Source organism: Mixophyes fleayi, chromosome 4 (assembly GCF_038048845.1).
Source record: "Mixophyes fleayi isolate aMixFle1 chromosome 4, aMixFle1.hap1, whole genome shotgun sequence".
Taxonomy (NCBI): Eukaryota; Metazoa; Chordata; class Amphibia; order Anura; family Limnodynastidae; genus Mixophyes; species Mixophyes fleayi.
In genome coordinates this window covers 340967849-340984888 of record NC_134405.1, presented here as the reverse complement: position 1 = coordinate 340984888, position 17040 = coordinate 340967849, and the positions used below count along the sequence as shown (strand labels likewise).

The following is a 17040-nucleotide window of genomic DNA, read 5'->3' as shown; positions in this document are numbered from 1 at the left end:
ACTTACACAAGTTAGACATTAGTGATAAACATAAGTTTAACTTTTTTCCACATTATTACATGATTTCAAATACATTTCAGAGTTTTTTTATTTTTATCTCACCCCAAAGAGGTGCGAGATACAACAGCATATTTTCCTGTTTTAACCGCGGCGTTAAAAAAACAATTGAATAGCTGTTAACGTGGCGGCCTCTCGCACACCCTATACTTTCAATAAACCTTCTACTGGAGCGCGAGAGGACCTTTTAATGAAAAAAAACGTAGCGTTAAAAATGGAATTGAATTGCGGGTAAAGTTATCCCGCTCAAAAATGATAAAAAAACAGCTTTAAAATGACTTAACGCGATCAAAAAAAAAACTTGCTGACAACTGAATACCCCCCTTAAAGCGTAAAAAAAAGCTCACGACACAAACAATTCATGGCCAGAAAGGAAAATACGGACACATACATGAAACACGGAAACCAGAGCTAAGGGGATGGTTTATCAAAAAGCAGATTTTGTTTTACGCCGCATATCGTGTTGCTGTAACAGTCACTTACCGCTACAGTTTATCAATAAATAGGCAGCTGAGCGATAGCGGCCTGGAGCGATTGCCGCTTCGCCCAACCAGTAAGTAACCTATGCATAAAAGGCACTGACTGGTTGGCGAGTGCGTCGTGGACAAGGCCAGATTTGGGGTTTCAGTTGCACTAAAAGGTTTAAAAGTGGATTAATTTATTTTTTCTTCTATATAATATAACTGTTTGACCACTGAAATAAAATGCTTCAACAAATAGTAGCAGCCATGTAGCAATAACTAAAATTCTGAGGAAATGAATATGGTAATTGGTGAGTTTTCAGCTGTCAAAGGTTTCCGGATTAACCCTTTGTTTTCCGCGTCGATGTTCCGCAGGTTCCGTCTCCGCTGCCACCAGATCGTCAACAACAACATCTTCACCAACCTCATCCTCTTCTTCATCCTCCTGAGCAGCATCTCGTTGGCTGCCGAAGACCCCGTACGACATTATTCCTTCAGGAACCAAGTACGCACAATGTCCTCCTCATGTCTGGGGTATGGGAGATCCAACCTGACCCCTCCCACCCCATCGTCTTTACCCCAGGGCACCATCGTCGCTGGGAAATTTGTCGCCCCTATATATTATTACAGAGTTAAACTGCATTTGTGCACCGTATGGCCGGAACCCATAATTCTCTGGTTACCGACTAGTGGGGAGCGTTGGCAAATGCAGAAAAATATCAGTGCGCAATTCTGCAGCTGGCTGGCGAAACGCGCCGTTTTTGCGGCTTAATGTAAAAACAAGGTTTCCTTTTGCTGGATGGAATATTCTAATGAGCTCAAAGGGGAGTGGCTTGTTTAGAGGTCTTCCCAAATTAGGGGGAGTCTGCAGGACCTCTCAGTCTTATATAAGACATGATTGGGGGTTATAAGAAGTCGTATTTTAGGAGTGTAAAGGAAAAGCTCAGTTGACTCTAACTCCCGTGTGTGCGAGCCCCGGACGTCACGCACAGCATATTATCTACCAAACTGTGCAAATGCAGGAACCTACCAAAAAATCAGTTTAGCTCTGGAATAAGTTATAAAGTCCAGCTACGTTGGTGGTCTCGTTCCATCCATCAGTAATTATCCTTCACGTTACATGTTTTCATTACTGGTATTTTCCTTATTCCAACAATATATGTTCTGTGTTTTTATCCCAGATTATTGCATTTCATAAGTCGTGAACATCGGCACACAGGGACGGAAAACCCACTAAGGGCCAGATTTACTAAGCTGCGGGTTTGAAAAAGTGGGGATGTTGCCTATAGCAACCAATCAGATTCTAGCTGTCATTTATTTAGCACCTTCTACAAAATGACAGCTAGACTCTGATTGGTTGCTATCGGCAACATCTCCACGTTTTCAAACCCGCAGCTTAGTAAATCTAGCCCTAAGTGCGATAGCAAAATAATCACAAAAATATATATATATTATTCTAACCTGGAACATTGGAAATGTCAGTTCTATTTAATTGTATTCAACATCTTAAACCATTTTCTATGTGACTGTATTTTCCATTTCTTTCAACCCAGTTCCTTATTTTTATCAACGAGTGGGAAGATATTTGGCATACTGTGGCTATATATGTTATAATGCTCTCCCTGCTGTAGATTATATCGGTATTAGAAGTCTTCCAGGAGTCGTCTGCCCATATTACAGGGTAGCGTTATAGTCCCAGAGCTTTTATACTGTCAGAACTATCAGGTGACTTCTAATATCTGTGACTGTACGGGGTGAATCATTCTTCATAGTCTGTGTTTTATAATATCCGTATAATATACAGTAGAGAATGCATTATCCATGTAGAAAACGCAATGCTTTTATCTAACTAATATTATTATAATCTCCAGTAGATCCAGTGGTGACATCACTACACATGATTATAACCAGCATTGCTGCCAATTCTTAGTTCTAGGAGTAATGTATAATATAATATCACTGAAGGAACATATTATATCTATATTTTATCCATGTGTATTGAGATAAGAATATAATTCCACAAGGTTCATCCAAGTTCCCCCTCCCCCACCGGTGTCCTTATTTCCCGAATCATCCTTCTCGTGTTGTTTTGCAGGTCCTATTTTATTTCGATATAGTTTTCACCGTCATTTTCACCATAGAGATAGTCCTGAAGGTAATGGCCGCGGACTGTCTCCTCCGCTCCATCTGTGTTCAGCACTAACACATCGCCCCCTAGCTGCCGATGTCACCACTTGCACTAACGACCTTCTGCTTGTCTTTCAGATTCTAGGCAATGCTGATTACGTTTTCACTAGCATTTTTACTTTAGAAATCATCCTTAAGGTAAAGGTGTGGCCTAAATCTTCATGTTGGATGTAGAAATAAAATGATGTCTGCAGGGTTTAGCGAAAGCGAATCTATGATCCCAGTATCTTATTAATCTCAGGAATGTTTACTTGTGCTCAGCACAGGGGGGGCCACATATACTAGACCTAGTTTAATATCATCCCACTGCGCAGGGCTGTGACTCCGCCTCTTTGCCTGTTCTGTCTTTTTATTGGACCTTTCCACACCTGGCCACACCCCCGTTGGTGTTATACCTCTAACCCCAAGGATGCCACACAAAAGGATTGGCAGGAGGACTCTGGGAGAAAATAAAGGGATTGAGGGGGAAGAGAGGGCAAATAACGGAACTGTGCTAATAGTGAGCTCCTCAAGCAAATTTCCTAGCACCGTCTCAAAAACTAAATTTTATAGCAAATATATTTTTGCACAGTTGCTCCTTAACATATATATTTGGCAATTTCAAAGGGAGATTTATTAAAAAGAAAAGTGTTCATGCCATGGGTATCCAGCAATGTACTTACTATAACATGTGGTTATCCAGCTTTTATGAGGAGGGAAAGACATGCTGGGACTTGTAGTGCTCAGTTGCTTGCGTGCCACAGGTTGCCTAAGACAACTGTGCAGGGACCACATTCGGGGAAGTGATAATTTAGAGATACAAGATACGTAGGGCCACACTGCATGGACACGGGCTCTTATCTCACTGTATGTCATCATGTAGCTATGTATGTACCCCCCACATGTATAATCAGTTGTGCATGATCCAGTCTGGTGCTTCTGGATCAACTGACCGGTCTCCATAAAGTAATGAAACCTCGTTCTGTCTGCACTAAGAGGTGACGGTGCAATAATAGTGGTAGTGTCTCTGCTCAACATATTAGTGTATAAGTGATGTGATACATTGTATCACCTCAGCAGTTAGTGGTAGTGTATAAGTGATACATTATATCACCTCACCAGTTAGTAGTAGTGTATAAGTGATACATTATATCACCTCACCAGTTAGTGGTAGTAGTGTATAAGTGATACATTGTATCACCTCACCAGTTAGAAGTAGTAGTAGTGTATAAGTGATACATTGTATCACCTCACCAGTAGTAGTGTATAAGTGATACATTGTATCACCTCACCAGTTAGTAGTAGTAGTAGTGTATAAGTGATACATTATATCACCTCACCAGTTAGTAGTAGTAGTGTATAAGTGATACATTATATCACCTCACCAGTTAGTAGTAGTAGTGTATAAGTGATACATTGTATCACCTCACCAGTTAGAAGTAGTAGTGTATAAGTGATACATTGTATCACCCCACCAGTAGTAGTGTATAAGTGATACATTGTATCACCCCACCAGTAGTAGTGTATAAGTGATACATTGTATCACCTCACCAGTTAGAAGTAGTAGTGTATAAGTGATACATTGTATCACCTCACCAGTTAGAAGTAGTAGTGTATAAGTGATACATTGTATCACCTCACCAGTTAGAAGTAGTAGTGTATAAGTGATACATTGTATCACCTCACCAGTTAGAAGTAGTAGTGTATAAGTGATACATTGTATCACCTCACCAGTTAGTAGTAGTGTATAAGTGATACATTGTATCACCTCGCCAGTTAGAAGTAGTAGTAGTAGTCTATAAGTGATACATTGCATCACCTCACCAGTTAGTAGTAGTAGTGTATAAGTGATACATTGTATCACCTCGCCAGTTAGAAGTAGTAGTGTATAAGTGATACATTGTATCACCTCATCAGTCAGCAGTGCATAAGTGATACATTGTATCACCTCACCAGCTAGTAGTAGTGTATAAGTGATACATTGTATCACCTCACCAGTTAGTATTAGTGTATAAGTGATACATTGTATCACCTCACCAGTTAGTAGTAGTAGTAGTAGTGTATAAGTGATACATTGTATCACCTCACCAGTTAGTAGTAGTAGTAGTGTATAAGTGATACATTGTAGCAGCTCACCAAGCAGTAATTTGGTTATATAAAGTAACATTGGCTCAGCAGACATTAGCAGTAGTGTGTGAGGGACACAATATATCATCTCAGACATTATCAGTATATAAAGGTCTCACAGTGACAGAGTAGGGTAAGTTTTGCTCATATTTCCACATGTAACCGTCTGACATACGTGTCTCATGTTTTAGATGACGGCTTATGGGGCTTTCTTGCACAAGGGTTCGTTCTGCAGGAATTACTTTAACATCCTGGACCTGCTGGTGGTCAGCGTCTCCCTCATTTCATTTGGAATACAGTGAGTAAGGGGTCCTGGGGGGGTCCGGCTGTCTGAGCGCCTCCTCATATAATCACTGGCTCTTCCTCTAAGCAGGTCCAGCGCCATCAACGTGGTGAAGATTCTGCGGGTCCTTCGGGTTCTCCGACCCCTCAGGGCCATCAACAGAGCTAAAGGCCTCAAGGTGGGTTCCCCCACGGCTGGCACAGACCCCTCATATCTCTGGTCAATGTATAACCTGGCACCCAGCATCCAGAACCAAGACACAGGAACAATACGGTTATATGTGACCGCAGACCCCAGAATAGACGAAGGAGTAAAGTAACGGGCATGCTGGGATTTGCAGTTCTTTATTCTTCCCTTAGTGTCAGTAACGTGGACATCTCACAGTCTCTCTCTCTCCCCAGCACGTGGTCCAGTGTGTCTTCGTGGCCATCCGCACCATCGGTAATATTGTCATTGTCACAACGCTGCTGCAGTTTATGTTCGCTTGTATCGGGGTGCAGTTATTCAAGGTGAGGTGCAAGACATTCCTCTGTGCGGAGAGAGACTATGACACATGTTATATAGTTATTCCCTCCGATCACCTGGCTCTTGCCACTGCTGGGTGATTTATCATTGTAAATTCAGCATCATGGTGTTTTTTTATTATTTTATAGCCAGCAGGTGTCGCTGTTTCTTCTGCTCTGTATGGAGACATCCAGCCGTTAACCAAATGTGTTTTATAGACATCAGTTGCAACAGTGACACCTGCAGGCTCAGAGAAGGTACTGCATGCACTCCATTACAAATCATATGTAGGTGAGAAAAGTAGTGCACGTAATTAACAATATAGCTGTATCGTGTGCTTAAATACACTAGAAACTTAATATTTGTAAATCCTATTATGATGGCGCCACGGCGCTGAGGCAAAAATGACCTCCTAGAGGCACAAGATAGCAGGTTTATCATGAGAGTAATTGGAGGGCGTGGGCAGTATTTGTGTATATATATATATATATATATATATATATATATATATATATATATATATATATAATGTACTGTGGAAGTTATGTTGCATGAAGGTTTAGTGGGACACAAACGCTTCCTACGCCGTACGTCTGACGCAGCGCTGGATTGTGTGAAGGATTAACAGCTGTACGAGTCCACATTCTAATATAATATAATCTACCACATTCTATACCATGAATACAGAATAAATGACAGTGTTTGGAGGTTTCTGTTACAAATAATCCCTTTGTACCTGTAGTGTTGTTGTCCGGCGTGAGATGCGGGATCAGTTTTAGCCTTAGAGCCCCCGGTAACCAGGATGGCCAGACCCAGCGTATACTTATATAGTTGTAGACATAAATATATTTTACATCTTACAGAATACAGACAAGTCAATGAATGTGATTGTCCCCGGACATTATAGGATATATCAGGGCCGCTCACGTTATATACTGACTATCGCGGGGTTAATTCCCTCTCCAATATGTCCGCAACATTGCAGAATATTTACCTGGCCACAGCGATATTATCTTACAGTTAGTAACACGTTATGATCACTGAATTCAGCCGTTGGGATCCTTTCGGGTCGAAGGAGAGGACGGAGATATAACAACAAAATCATTGTGGGGGGAACTTGATTGCCAAAAATGTCATAGTCTTGGTCTACATGTATCACAGTTCCCATGTTACACGTCTCCGCCTCTCCGCCACTGACACAGGAAGTCAGGTCCCTCTTAGGGCACATAAAGTTGTCAGGCGTTGAACGCCTCTCGCGTTTTAAATGCAGATTTGACTGACTGTGTGTTTTTGCCATCAGGGTAAGTTGTACAGCTGTTCGGACAGCTCGAAGATCACACAGGCCGATTGCAGGTAAGTGCAGTGCGTGGAACGTAAAATGTGCTGGATGACGGTGTTGTATGGCAGGAGGTAGCGGGGAACCGTGTGACTTTCTATGCAGCTGAGGGGTATGTGCACAGGAGAGACGGAACTTGTAGAGATCATTGGTCCCTATGAAGAAACAGATCATGGTGCGCACAATGTTATTAATAAAACAGATATTTATCACGGACGGAGTGAATAGAACGGGCTGTCGTGTTTATTCCAGCCCCTGGGAGCTGTGCGGTGTTACTGGGCGTGTAGTTTAACAAGGCGTCATTTTATGTTTGACGTAATATGCACTTTCTGATCTCTGCGCCTGGGATTGGGGGCGTGTAAGCGCCAGTTACTTACGGATCTGTGAGATCCCCCCAAAAATGGTGCCAGGCTGGGCTGGTCACACTATAACAGGGAGACCCCATCACAGGGGTAAGGACCTGGTGGGCACAGGGCCAGAGTACCCTACGGGAAACGGTCCATAAAATATATACGGCCCCCCATAGTGAATAGCGGCACCCACACACAACACATTTAACTGCTTCCAAGGCATTCTGGGATTTGCAGTTCCTCAAACTTAATTTATTATTTTCTTTTACATATTAACCCGGCTCCAGAGGATCGGGAGCACCCAACGTGTTTCAGTACAGAACTGGTTCCCACTGACTTTTTTTTGTGGGGCTGATTCCCCTAGGAATCATCGCCCCCAGCTCACCAGGCTGGGGCTGTGTCGTAATACCCCCTGTTATAGTGTGACCAGCCTGTTACAGCCGGGAGCCGGAGGTCCCCACAGTCACAGCATCGCTCACTGTCACCTTGTACTTACACAGTATTATGAAATGACAAGTTACCCGCAACTGAAATTACACCCAGTAGGTCCATCGCCTGCGCCCCAATCTGTTACCCTATAAACTTCCTTCTGCGTGCACATACCCTTATACTGTACCAAGGCGGGGGCTATCACTTCACCAGGAACTAGTGACATCTCGGAGGCATCTCTGTGCCTCACGCCTCCATGACATCACTATAACCTGGTGGCTCTATACTCGTACCTTGTGTTTCAGTTTCACTTTAATCTCTGATTTATGGGTACCTCCAATTATCAATAATCAGCTTCCTCCTGAGCTGACTGTAACAGATACAACAATCTCACGGTGTGAATAACGTGTTCCCTCCTTGTTGGTCATTGTGTTCCGTTGTTTCACCAACGTGCGGCTGTCTTACATTGATCCCGTACAGCCATCCGCTACATTTTGATACTTTGTGTCGCTGTTTGTTTTATACCGTTTCTGATTCATGACGGTGGATTGAAAATCGTTATTGGAGACATTCTGAGCAATAATTTATATGTACAATATATGATCTGTTTTGATGTCATCTCTATATGTTCCAATGTAGAGGGAAGTACATCACCTACAAGGACGGCGATGTGTCCCAGCCGATCATTCTGGAGCGGAACTGGGAGAACAGCAAGTTTGACTTTGATAACGTCTTGGCAGCAATGATGGCGCTTTTCACCGTCTCCACCTTTGAGGGGTGGCCGGAGTGAGTCCTGAGCGGAGTTTGAGGGATTATCTGGGGAAATGTTTCTGGAACCAGTGTCACAGGCAACACACATGTACTTTATTTAAAGGATAAGCTTGTCGCCTCTAGCTGTAGATATATATCAGAGGCATCACTTGACCTCTGAGATACCTCTAAGGCCCTGGATCTTTCACTGCTAAAAGGACTCAAACTCACAGACAGCTGTATGCCTACTTGTGGTATGTTCCCCTATGTTGTGTGCACTAAGAGGATATCTTCATATCTGTTACTCACTATTTTAATGGCCAGTCCTGATAATTCAGGTCGTAACAGGTCCAAACAACTTTTACATTTTCCCTTTAAAATTCATCCAGCGGTAATAATCAGTCTTTGATTTTACACCTAATCTAAAGAAAAGAAAAAGTTATTTTAATGATGTATAGAATTATATATGTCACACATAGTTTTCATCCGACAGATTGATTGACGTTCGATGTCAAACAATATTAGAGCTTGTGTGGGCTGCTCTTTGTGACAAGACTTAGTAAAAATTGGCAATTATTTAAAAAAAGACTATAACGTTTAATGACTTTACTATACTAATGACACAACCAGACTTTTTAGATTTTTAATGATGTTTCTTCCATGCAGTATCACAGTTTAATTAGATTTTAAAGTGCAATATCTGGGTTGATATGTAGCTTATTTTGGGCAGTGCCAAATTCTTCTCCACGTAATAGGCGGCAGATGGGCTTCATGTGGTCTCGAGATTATTGGCGCAGACGCCGAGAATCAATTAAGTTGATGCATCAAATAAACATCTGTTTCTCTTGTATGAAGACGGTGCAACGTCAGAAACGCTTTAACAATCACTTACGGGCAGACGTTGTGCAGACAAAGGTCAAATGGGAACTATTGTCACGATACAATTCTTTTTTAGAATCCTGCTGAATGTTACAGGGGCTTCCACCTTCATGTTACTTTGATTTATTAGTTTGCAAATTGTCTCTGTCACATTTATTAAAAAGATTAAATTCCTTCTGATATTTTTCACCAATCTCTTGTCTAAGCAGATTTTTGTCTTTGTTTGCACTTATATGAGACACGTTTAGATACGAGTGTATCCAACACACTGTTCCGAGCTGCCTTAGGCTGATCCCAGGGTGACAACAATAATCCTGCAGGATGATATAGGGGCTTGGGTTGAAAACACAGAAGGAGAGAATAATCAAGAACTGTGTTTAGTAAAAGTTGCAGAAAAGCATGTACAAGACAATAAGCTAAACTTGTCTGAAGGTGGAAACCTTTCTAACGTTTTGTGAAACAAGATCTCTCTGGCTTACAGATAATGCTGGTATTAGTAGTTCAATCTGGGTCACTGACAGGCTGGAGACACTGATAGAAGGTGTAGCAAAGGGGGGTTATTTTTTTATTTTTTTGGGCCCAGACATCCCTGGGAGGAAAAAAAGTGTTTGGTCATTGTGCGCTGCGCATGCGGCGCGCTGTGTCCGTCTTCTTATTGCAACGCCCGCCCCCTCACCCTGTAATACAGGTTATTGCTGGAAACGCTGCATGCAGCATTGTTGCGTGTTGTGCAGGGAGCGATTATCCCATCGCTGGCTGTATTTCCAGCGCACGGTGTCAGTGGTTTCCATACTGCGGTCAAACTGCGCCACGTGCACAACGCACCGAACTATGTTCTTCATGCACAGAAATAGCAACACTGACCCCAGCTAGGAGAAGACATATCAGGAAGATAAATTGCACAGGGGGTGGAACACAGCAGTAAGTCCACTCTCTCTTGTCCGTCTTTCAGGCTGCTCTATAGGGCCATCGACTCGCACACGGAGGACGTCGGCCCCATTTACAACCACCGGGTGGAGATCTCCATCTTCTTCATCATCTACATCATCATCATCGCCTTCTTCATGATGAACATCTTCGTAGGTTTCGTCATTGTCACGTTTCAGGAGCAAGGTGAACAGGAGTACAAAAACTGCGAGCTGGACAAGAACCAGGTAACGCAGCGGGCGGAGCAGGGGCGGTAGCGGAACCTCGGGGGGTTCTGATCAAGTCCTGACCAGTGGGACAGTCCTCTAAGATCAGGACAGTTGGGGGTCTGCTGAGGTGCGGTGATAAAAGTGTCATCTCAGCTGTTTAAGAATGAAATTGTTCTGTATAGAAACCTGTTTACTCCCCATCCCGCACCAGTCTCTATCCCCTGTTTTCTATGCCCGTATCTAAGCAACCGGATTGTTAGAAATATCAATTTTGGCAGAGAATATTTTGTAATTTTTTTCCCAAAGTTGTTTGGTCCGTGATACTAATAATCATCATATTACTGTGAGTGCAAACAAAATGTAAATTAAAAGTAAATGTACTTTCATTTTCATAATCTCAAGGTGCATTGGACCCTTAATTGGGGACGGAACATACAGTATATAATCCTCAGATTTACTGTCTCCGGAGTAACTAATTACAATGCTGTAAATACAGAAACTCATATAAACCGGGCCAGCCCCTCTTATGTTGTGCCAACACCCCCCCGGGGGGCCTTAGCGGGTGGGGGCAGTATCCTCGGCTCCTCAGACGGTGTGACATCATAGCGTCACACTGCCAGCTTTGTAGCATCCACTGTATTATATCCCGGGTACAACATGGCCGACCTGCGGCTAACTGATGTCATAGTTCTATGGGCAGGAAAAAAATACATTTATTATAGACAATAAAACACGTCAGCTCTGCCAAGAAACATTTCTTAAACATACAACGGTGTTCAGCAACCGTACACTTCTCCTTAGTTCGTTGTTTTACAAATATAACTGAGTTTTGTTCCTGAAAATGAATAACAACGATGTTATTATGTAGAGGTAAGTCCCCTTGTGAGTGTACCCTCCGCAGTGTTGTCTGCTCCCAGACTGATGTCATGAAGAGTCTCTCTTCTCTCGCAGCGCCAATGTGTGGAGTACGCTCTGAAGGCCCGGCCCATCCGCAGGTATATCCCCAAGAATCAGTACCAGTACAAGGTGTGGTACGTGGTCAACTCCACCTACTTTGAGTACCTCATGTTCGTGCTGATCCTGCTCAACACCATCTGCCTGGCCATGCAGGTAAGACGTCTCCTTCATTGTATAGATACAAAGTAACTGAGCAACAGATCAGCGTCACTGCGGGGCTGGAAGTCAGTGTTGTTTATGTAGCAGATGTGTCTATAAATGTCAGAGAAGTAATAAAATAGCAATAGCTGACTTTATACAACTACATGATGTGTCATGTTACAAAGTACTGTAATAATCTGCAGAATATATCACTATGTATCTGTCAGGGGGTAGATGGAACAGAGCAATGTTCTGCAGATCTCTAGAGAGGTCAGTAATGTAATAATCTGCAGAATATATCACTATGTATCTGTCGGGGTAGATGGAATGTAGCAATGTTCTGCAGATCTCTAGAGAGGTCAGTGATGTAATAATCTGCAGAATATATCACTATGTATCTGTCGGGGTAGATGGAATGGAGCAATGTTCTGCAGATCTCTAGAGAGGTCAGTAATGTAATAATCTGCAGAATATATCACTATGTATCTGTCAGGGGGTAGATGGAACAGAGCGATGTTCTGCAGATCTCTAGAGACGTCAGTACTGTAATAATCTGCAGAATATATCACTATGTATCTGTCAGGGGGTAGATGGAACAGAGCAATGTTCTGCAGATCTCTAGAGAGGTCAGTAATGTAATAATCTGCAGAATATATCACTATGTATCTGTCAGGGGGTAGATGGAACAGAGCGATGTTCTGCAGATCTGTAGAGAGCTCAGTAATGTAATAATCTGCAGAATATATCACTATGTATCTGTCAGGGGGTAGATAGAACAGAGCAATGTTCTGCAGATCTCTAGAGACGTCAGTACTGTAATAATCTGCAGAATATATCACTATGTATCTGTCAGGGACTAGATGGAACAGAGCAATGTTCTGCAGATCTCTAGAGACGTCAGTACTGTAATAATCTGCAGAATATATCACTATGTATCTGTCAGGGACTAGATGGAACAGAGCAATGTTCTGCAGATCTCTAGAGGTGAGTTACAATTTATAGGTTTTTAGTACAGAATCTAATAGACGCTGCTCTATAAGTCCATAATAAATGTGGATTATGTTCACACTAACACTTGTACTCTGGACATGGTATAAAGATAAAACTGAGCTGGTTATAGTAATAGTCCATTGTGTAGGGTTGCACTGAACCGTAGATTCTCAGCACAAGATCGAGCTCTAATTAGATGAATCCTGTAATTCCATCGTCCTCACTCATCATGGAGACAGCAGTGATTGTGAGTAAGATACAGTGCAGGGGATGTGTACAGTCCGTGCAGTGTTAGTATACCCGCTGGTACCAGGACTATAGTGTAGGGATCCGGGACAGTCTGCACATCGCTCCCTATCTTCCTCCTCTCGTTCCAGCACTACGGACAGAACTGTTCTTTCAAGGAAGCGATGAACATCCTGAACATGTTGTTCACCGGTCTGTTCACTGTGGAGATGATCCTGAAACTCATTGCCTTTAAACCAAAGGTAGGTACTGACCTGCTGTGAGTGTCTGTCCGCAGGGAACGGGGCTCACCAATATCTATCATTCATGGGGCGTTCAACAATTAGGCACCCACGGGCACCGGCACCCAAAAGGCAAAGCCAACATACGGTCTAGAAGTTTAATCCTCACCACAGAACAGTATGGAGTAACAATGTAATATCGCTAGTACCACTCTCTGGGTATTTATATCCTGAACACACGCCGTTCTTCCCAAAACCAAGGTCACCTTCTGTCTTCTTTAGACCTCTGTGGTCATATAATTTGGGGATGTAATTGGAGTGAGCTATCTTGTAATCCGTATCCCCTACCCGATTCTTAGATGATTCACAAATACTATTCATTTTATGTAGTTATTCAATGTTTCGCTGGTTTGCGGTTGGAGAACGACATTTAGTAGAGAGCAGCAACATTGTTACAACGTAGTAACCGACTGTCTGTCGTCATGGCGACGACTTCTGTCTCACTGAACAGTCAGAGCTCAGACCGCTGTCCCTTCAAACTAAACCGACGCATGTTGGTTGAAAGCTTCAGCACAGGAGGATATAGATTAAGAGAAAAAACTTTAATATGTGATTCTGTCCAGCAGAAACGTTATTAACAATAATTTGCAAATCAATTAGCACATTAGTTCAAAGTTTAACAAATGACAACAATTTCTAAGACTTCCCACAAGTTGTTGCTTTAAGGCAATTTCTCTTTATAGGAAATATAAGTCACTCTCATACAGCAGATATTTTTAATTTCCTAATTTAATGTTTTCCAGAAGTGCACATGGCTGCGTTATAAGCTCATATAGATAGTTTTATATGTGAGAAGTCATCAAACAAGATGTATCTAGGTAGTAATCCCGTCTCTGTCAATGACAGATAGTAACTGGGATAGAGGAGGAATCCGTCCTCATTTGTGTAACACAGGACTACAAGTACCAGAATGCACTGGGAATACGAACGCTGAATATTACTGTAAAAAGAACGTTATAAGCGCCCGGGATTCGTAACGAGTCATCGTCCAGGGATTATTAGGAAGAGTTGGAGGCGACGTTTCGATTCGCAAACTTCTGGGATGTTGGTTCTAATAATTAATAACTTTTGAGTTAGAGAAGTTTCTGCTTCTATGCAGAAGTTATGAGACTCCATGTTCTTTATAAGCAACTATCAATTACCTCCCAGGGGTATAAAAAGCTAAATAAAAAGTTAAAATCATCCAATTTCTCACCGATATAAGTATAGTAAATATTTGGTCTGTCTACTCTGGGAAATATTTTGGGGAGAATTATTGGGGTCGAGTTATTTGTGTAATAATATCCTATAGCAGAATCTGGAGAACGTTTCTTTCTCCCTATTTTCACCTCTGTTTCCCTGTATTATACAGTAGCAGTAATAAAATAAAAATGTCAATCACGGTGAAATATGTGAATTATGGGCCTGGTCCTTGCAGTACATGATATGTCTGGCCATTAAGGGGTTAATTACGGGTGGTGGTGATAGTGGATTACACGAAGGGACGTCATTCTCCAGCACAGTTTGATGGGGTCAGTTCCTTACACTGTGAAACGCGTCGGTGTATGACAAATTGGTGCACTTGTGTAAATAGCAAAATTCGGGGGGGAGGGGAGGGGGATACTGGATATTTTTTAATCAATCAAAATGTGGTTATTATTAATCATGACATTCTCACCTTAAATTATATAATAGATTGCAAGCTCTTCAGGCTGGACTTTTTTTTTCTTTTAATTTGCCTTGGTTTATTGCAAGCGCTTTAGCTTGTATTGTTTTCTCTGATAAACCACATTTTCCGTTTATCACAATATATCCGTGTAAGGAAAGGTTTTGTAGCCTAATTATTTCTGCTTTCTATGACCATTCGTGTTATTCTTTGTTCATTCAGATCCCAGCAACGTAAACTTGTTCTGACTAATTCTCGGTGACCCCTGAAAGATAATCACTTATTACGGAAAGAAATCTTGGCTTACTTTCTGGATTATTTAGGGGGAAAATGGGACATTAGTGCTGGGAAATTTATAAATACTTAAAGGACAGAAATATTTTAAATCAAAAACGTTTTTCCATGTCTGAGAGGGGATTCCTCGCAGTGATATGAGGAAACAGAACCTGATCTGTGACCCTGGAATATACTGGACATCGTTTCATGTCAGGCTGTGGACCAGCTCAGGGGGTCTCTGTGCTTCCAGTATTTCTGTTCTCCCTCATATCTGGACCTTTCTGGAATTATATAAATATATAGACAAGGGGAAAAAAAAAAAAAAGTATATTTACAGTAATGTTGGAATAGAAAAGGGCCTTCCCCAAACTGTTGCCAGAAAGTTGGAATCATAGCATTGTCCAAAATGACTTGGTATGCTGAAGCATTAAGATTGCCCTTCACTGGAGATAAGGGGCCTAGCCCAAACCCTGAATAACAGCCCCGTACCACTATCCCTCCTCCACCAAACTTCACAGTTGGCATAATGCAGTCAGGTAGGTAACGGCATCTGCCAAACCCAGACTCGCCCATCTGATTGTCAAACACAGAAGTGTGATTCATCACTCCACAGAACATGTTTCCACTGCTCCACAGTCCAGTGTCGTTGTGCTTTACACCACTCCATCCGACGCTTGGCATTGGTCTTGGTGATGTGAGGCCGCATGCAGCTGCTCAGCCATGGAAACCCATCCATTAAGCTACTGTTGCACAGTTTTTGTGCTACATTAATGCCAGTGGAAGTTCAGAACTCTTCAGTGATGGAATCAGCAGAGCGTTGGCGACTTTTACGCACCATGCGCCTTAGCAGTCGTTGACCTAGCTCTGTGATTTTACGTGGTCTTCCGCTTCGTGGCTGAGTTGCTGTTGTTCCTAAACGCTTCCACTTTCTAATAATATCACTTACAGTTGACCGTGGAATATCCAGCAGGGATGAAATTTCACGAACCGTCTTATTACAAAGGTGGCATCTATCACAGTATCACACATCCTATCACAGTACCATGCTTGGTGTCACTGAGCTCTTCAGAACGACCCATTTTGCAAATGGAGACCGCATGGCTGGTGCTTGATATTATACACCTCTGGCAACAGGTCTGATTGAAACACCTCAATTCAATAATTAACAGGTGTGGCCAAATAGTTTCGTCCATATAGTGTACTTGTTGTGTAGGAGTCAGGATAGTAGTACCAGCAGTAACATCCAACCCCAGCTTTTATTCTGCATAAAGATCTCCTACCAGAGGAATCAGCCAAGAAATTACTTTTTATTCATTCCAATTGGAAAGCGCTGTGGAATTTGCTGCACTATATAAATAAATGATGATGATAAATGCTTAATGGGCTTTTTCATATCGCCACCTAGTGTCATAAACTGGTAATGCAGCACAATGCTTTATCTGGAAATATGTATCACCTGAAAAGTACTAACATCACTTCAGTGTCCACTTATTACCACCCCTTTATTTAATGGAATATTTTTTTTCTATTTTTCTTCTTCTAGTCTGTGTTACAGCCTTGTTTATTTCTTGGATGAAACATGAAAGTACTTTCACGTGTAACGTGTAGAACATGTTTATTACATGATTACATGTACTCGCCTGTATCTTGTTCCGGGACGGTAAGAAGCTGTTCTGGAAGTATAGGACAATGACTGGAGACTCAATGATACGAGGAGCAGAGGCCACCCAGGATCTGCCCCATAAATCTGCCCCACAATTACCATCTCTGCATGTGGGGACAATTCCAGGGTGTACACCCCGATGATCGCCCGCTTTGTCCAGCTTAACCCATCAGAAGCTGCAGCCATAATGCAGAGAACTTCGTATTTTCCGTAAATATGGGCACATTGGTGCAGTTGGTGCATAACATCACAGAACCACAAGTGCCCCGTAAGATAGTATTTGTGCAGAATGACCTTTGCCTATATCACGGTACCAGCAGGGGGCGATTATGGGAGTAGTTGAGGTAAAAAAAAATTCACAAC

General features: G+C 42.2%; 1 protein-coding gene across 1 annotated transcript in view; it reads left to right on the top strand.

Moving 5' to 3' along the window:
- Positions 1-17040, top strand: part of CACNA1C (calcium voltage-gated channel subunit alpha1 C) — a 278371-nt gene that overhangs the window by 217707 nt on the left and 43624 nt on the right. The window contains 10 exon segments of the mRNA XM_075210714.1: positions 894-1023; positions 2614-2673; positions 5003-5109; positions 5185-5272; positions 5496-5603; positions 6899-6951; positions 8353-8499; positions 10295-10496; positions 11430-11588; positions 12944-13054. Of these exon segments, the coding sequence (XP_075066815.1) occupies positions 894-1023; positions 2614-2673; positions 5003-5109; positions 5185-5272; positions 5496-5603; positions 6899-6951; positions 8353-8499; positions 10295-10496; positions 11430-11588; positions 12944-13054 (1165 nt within the window).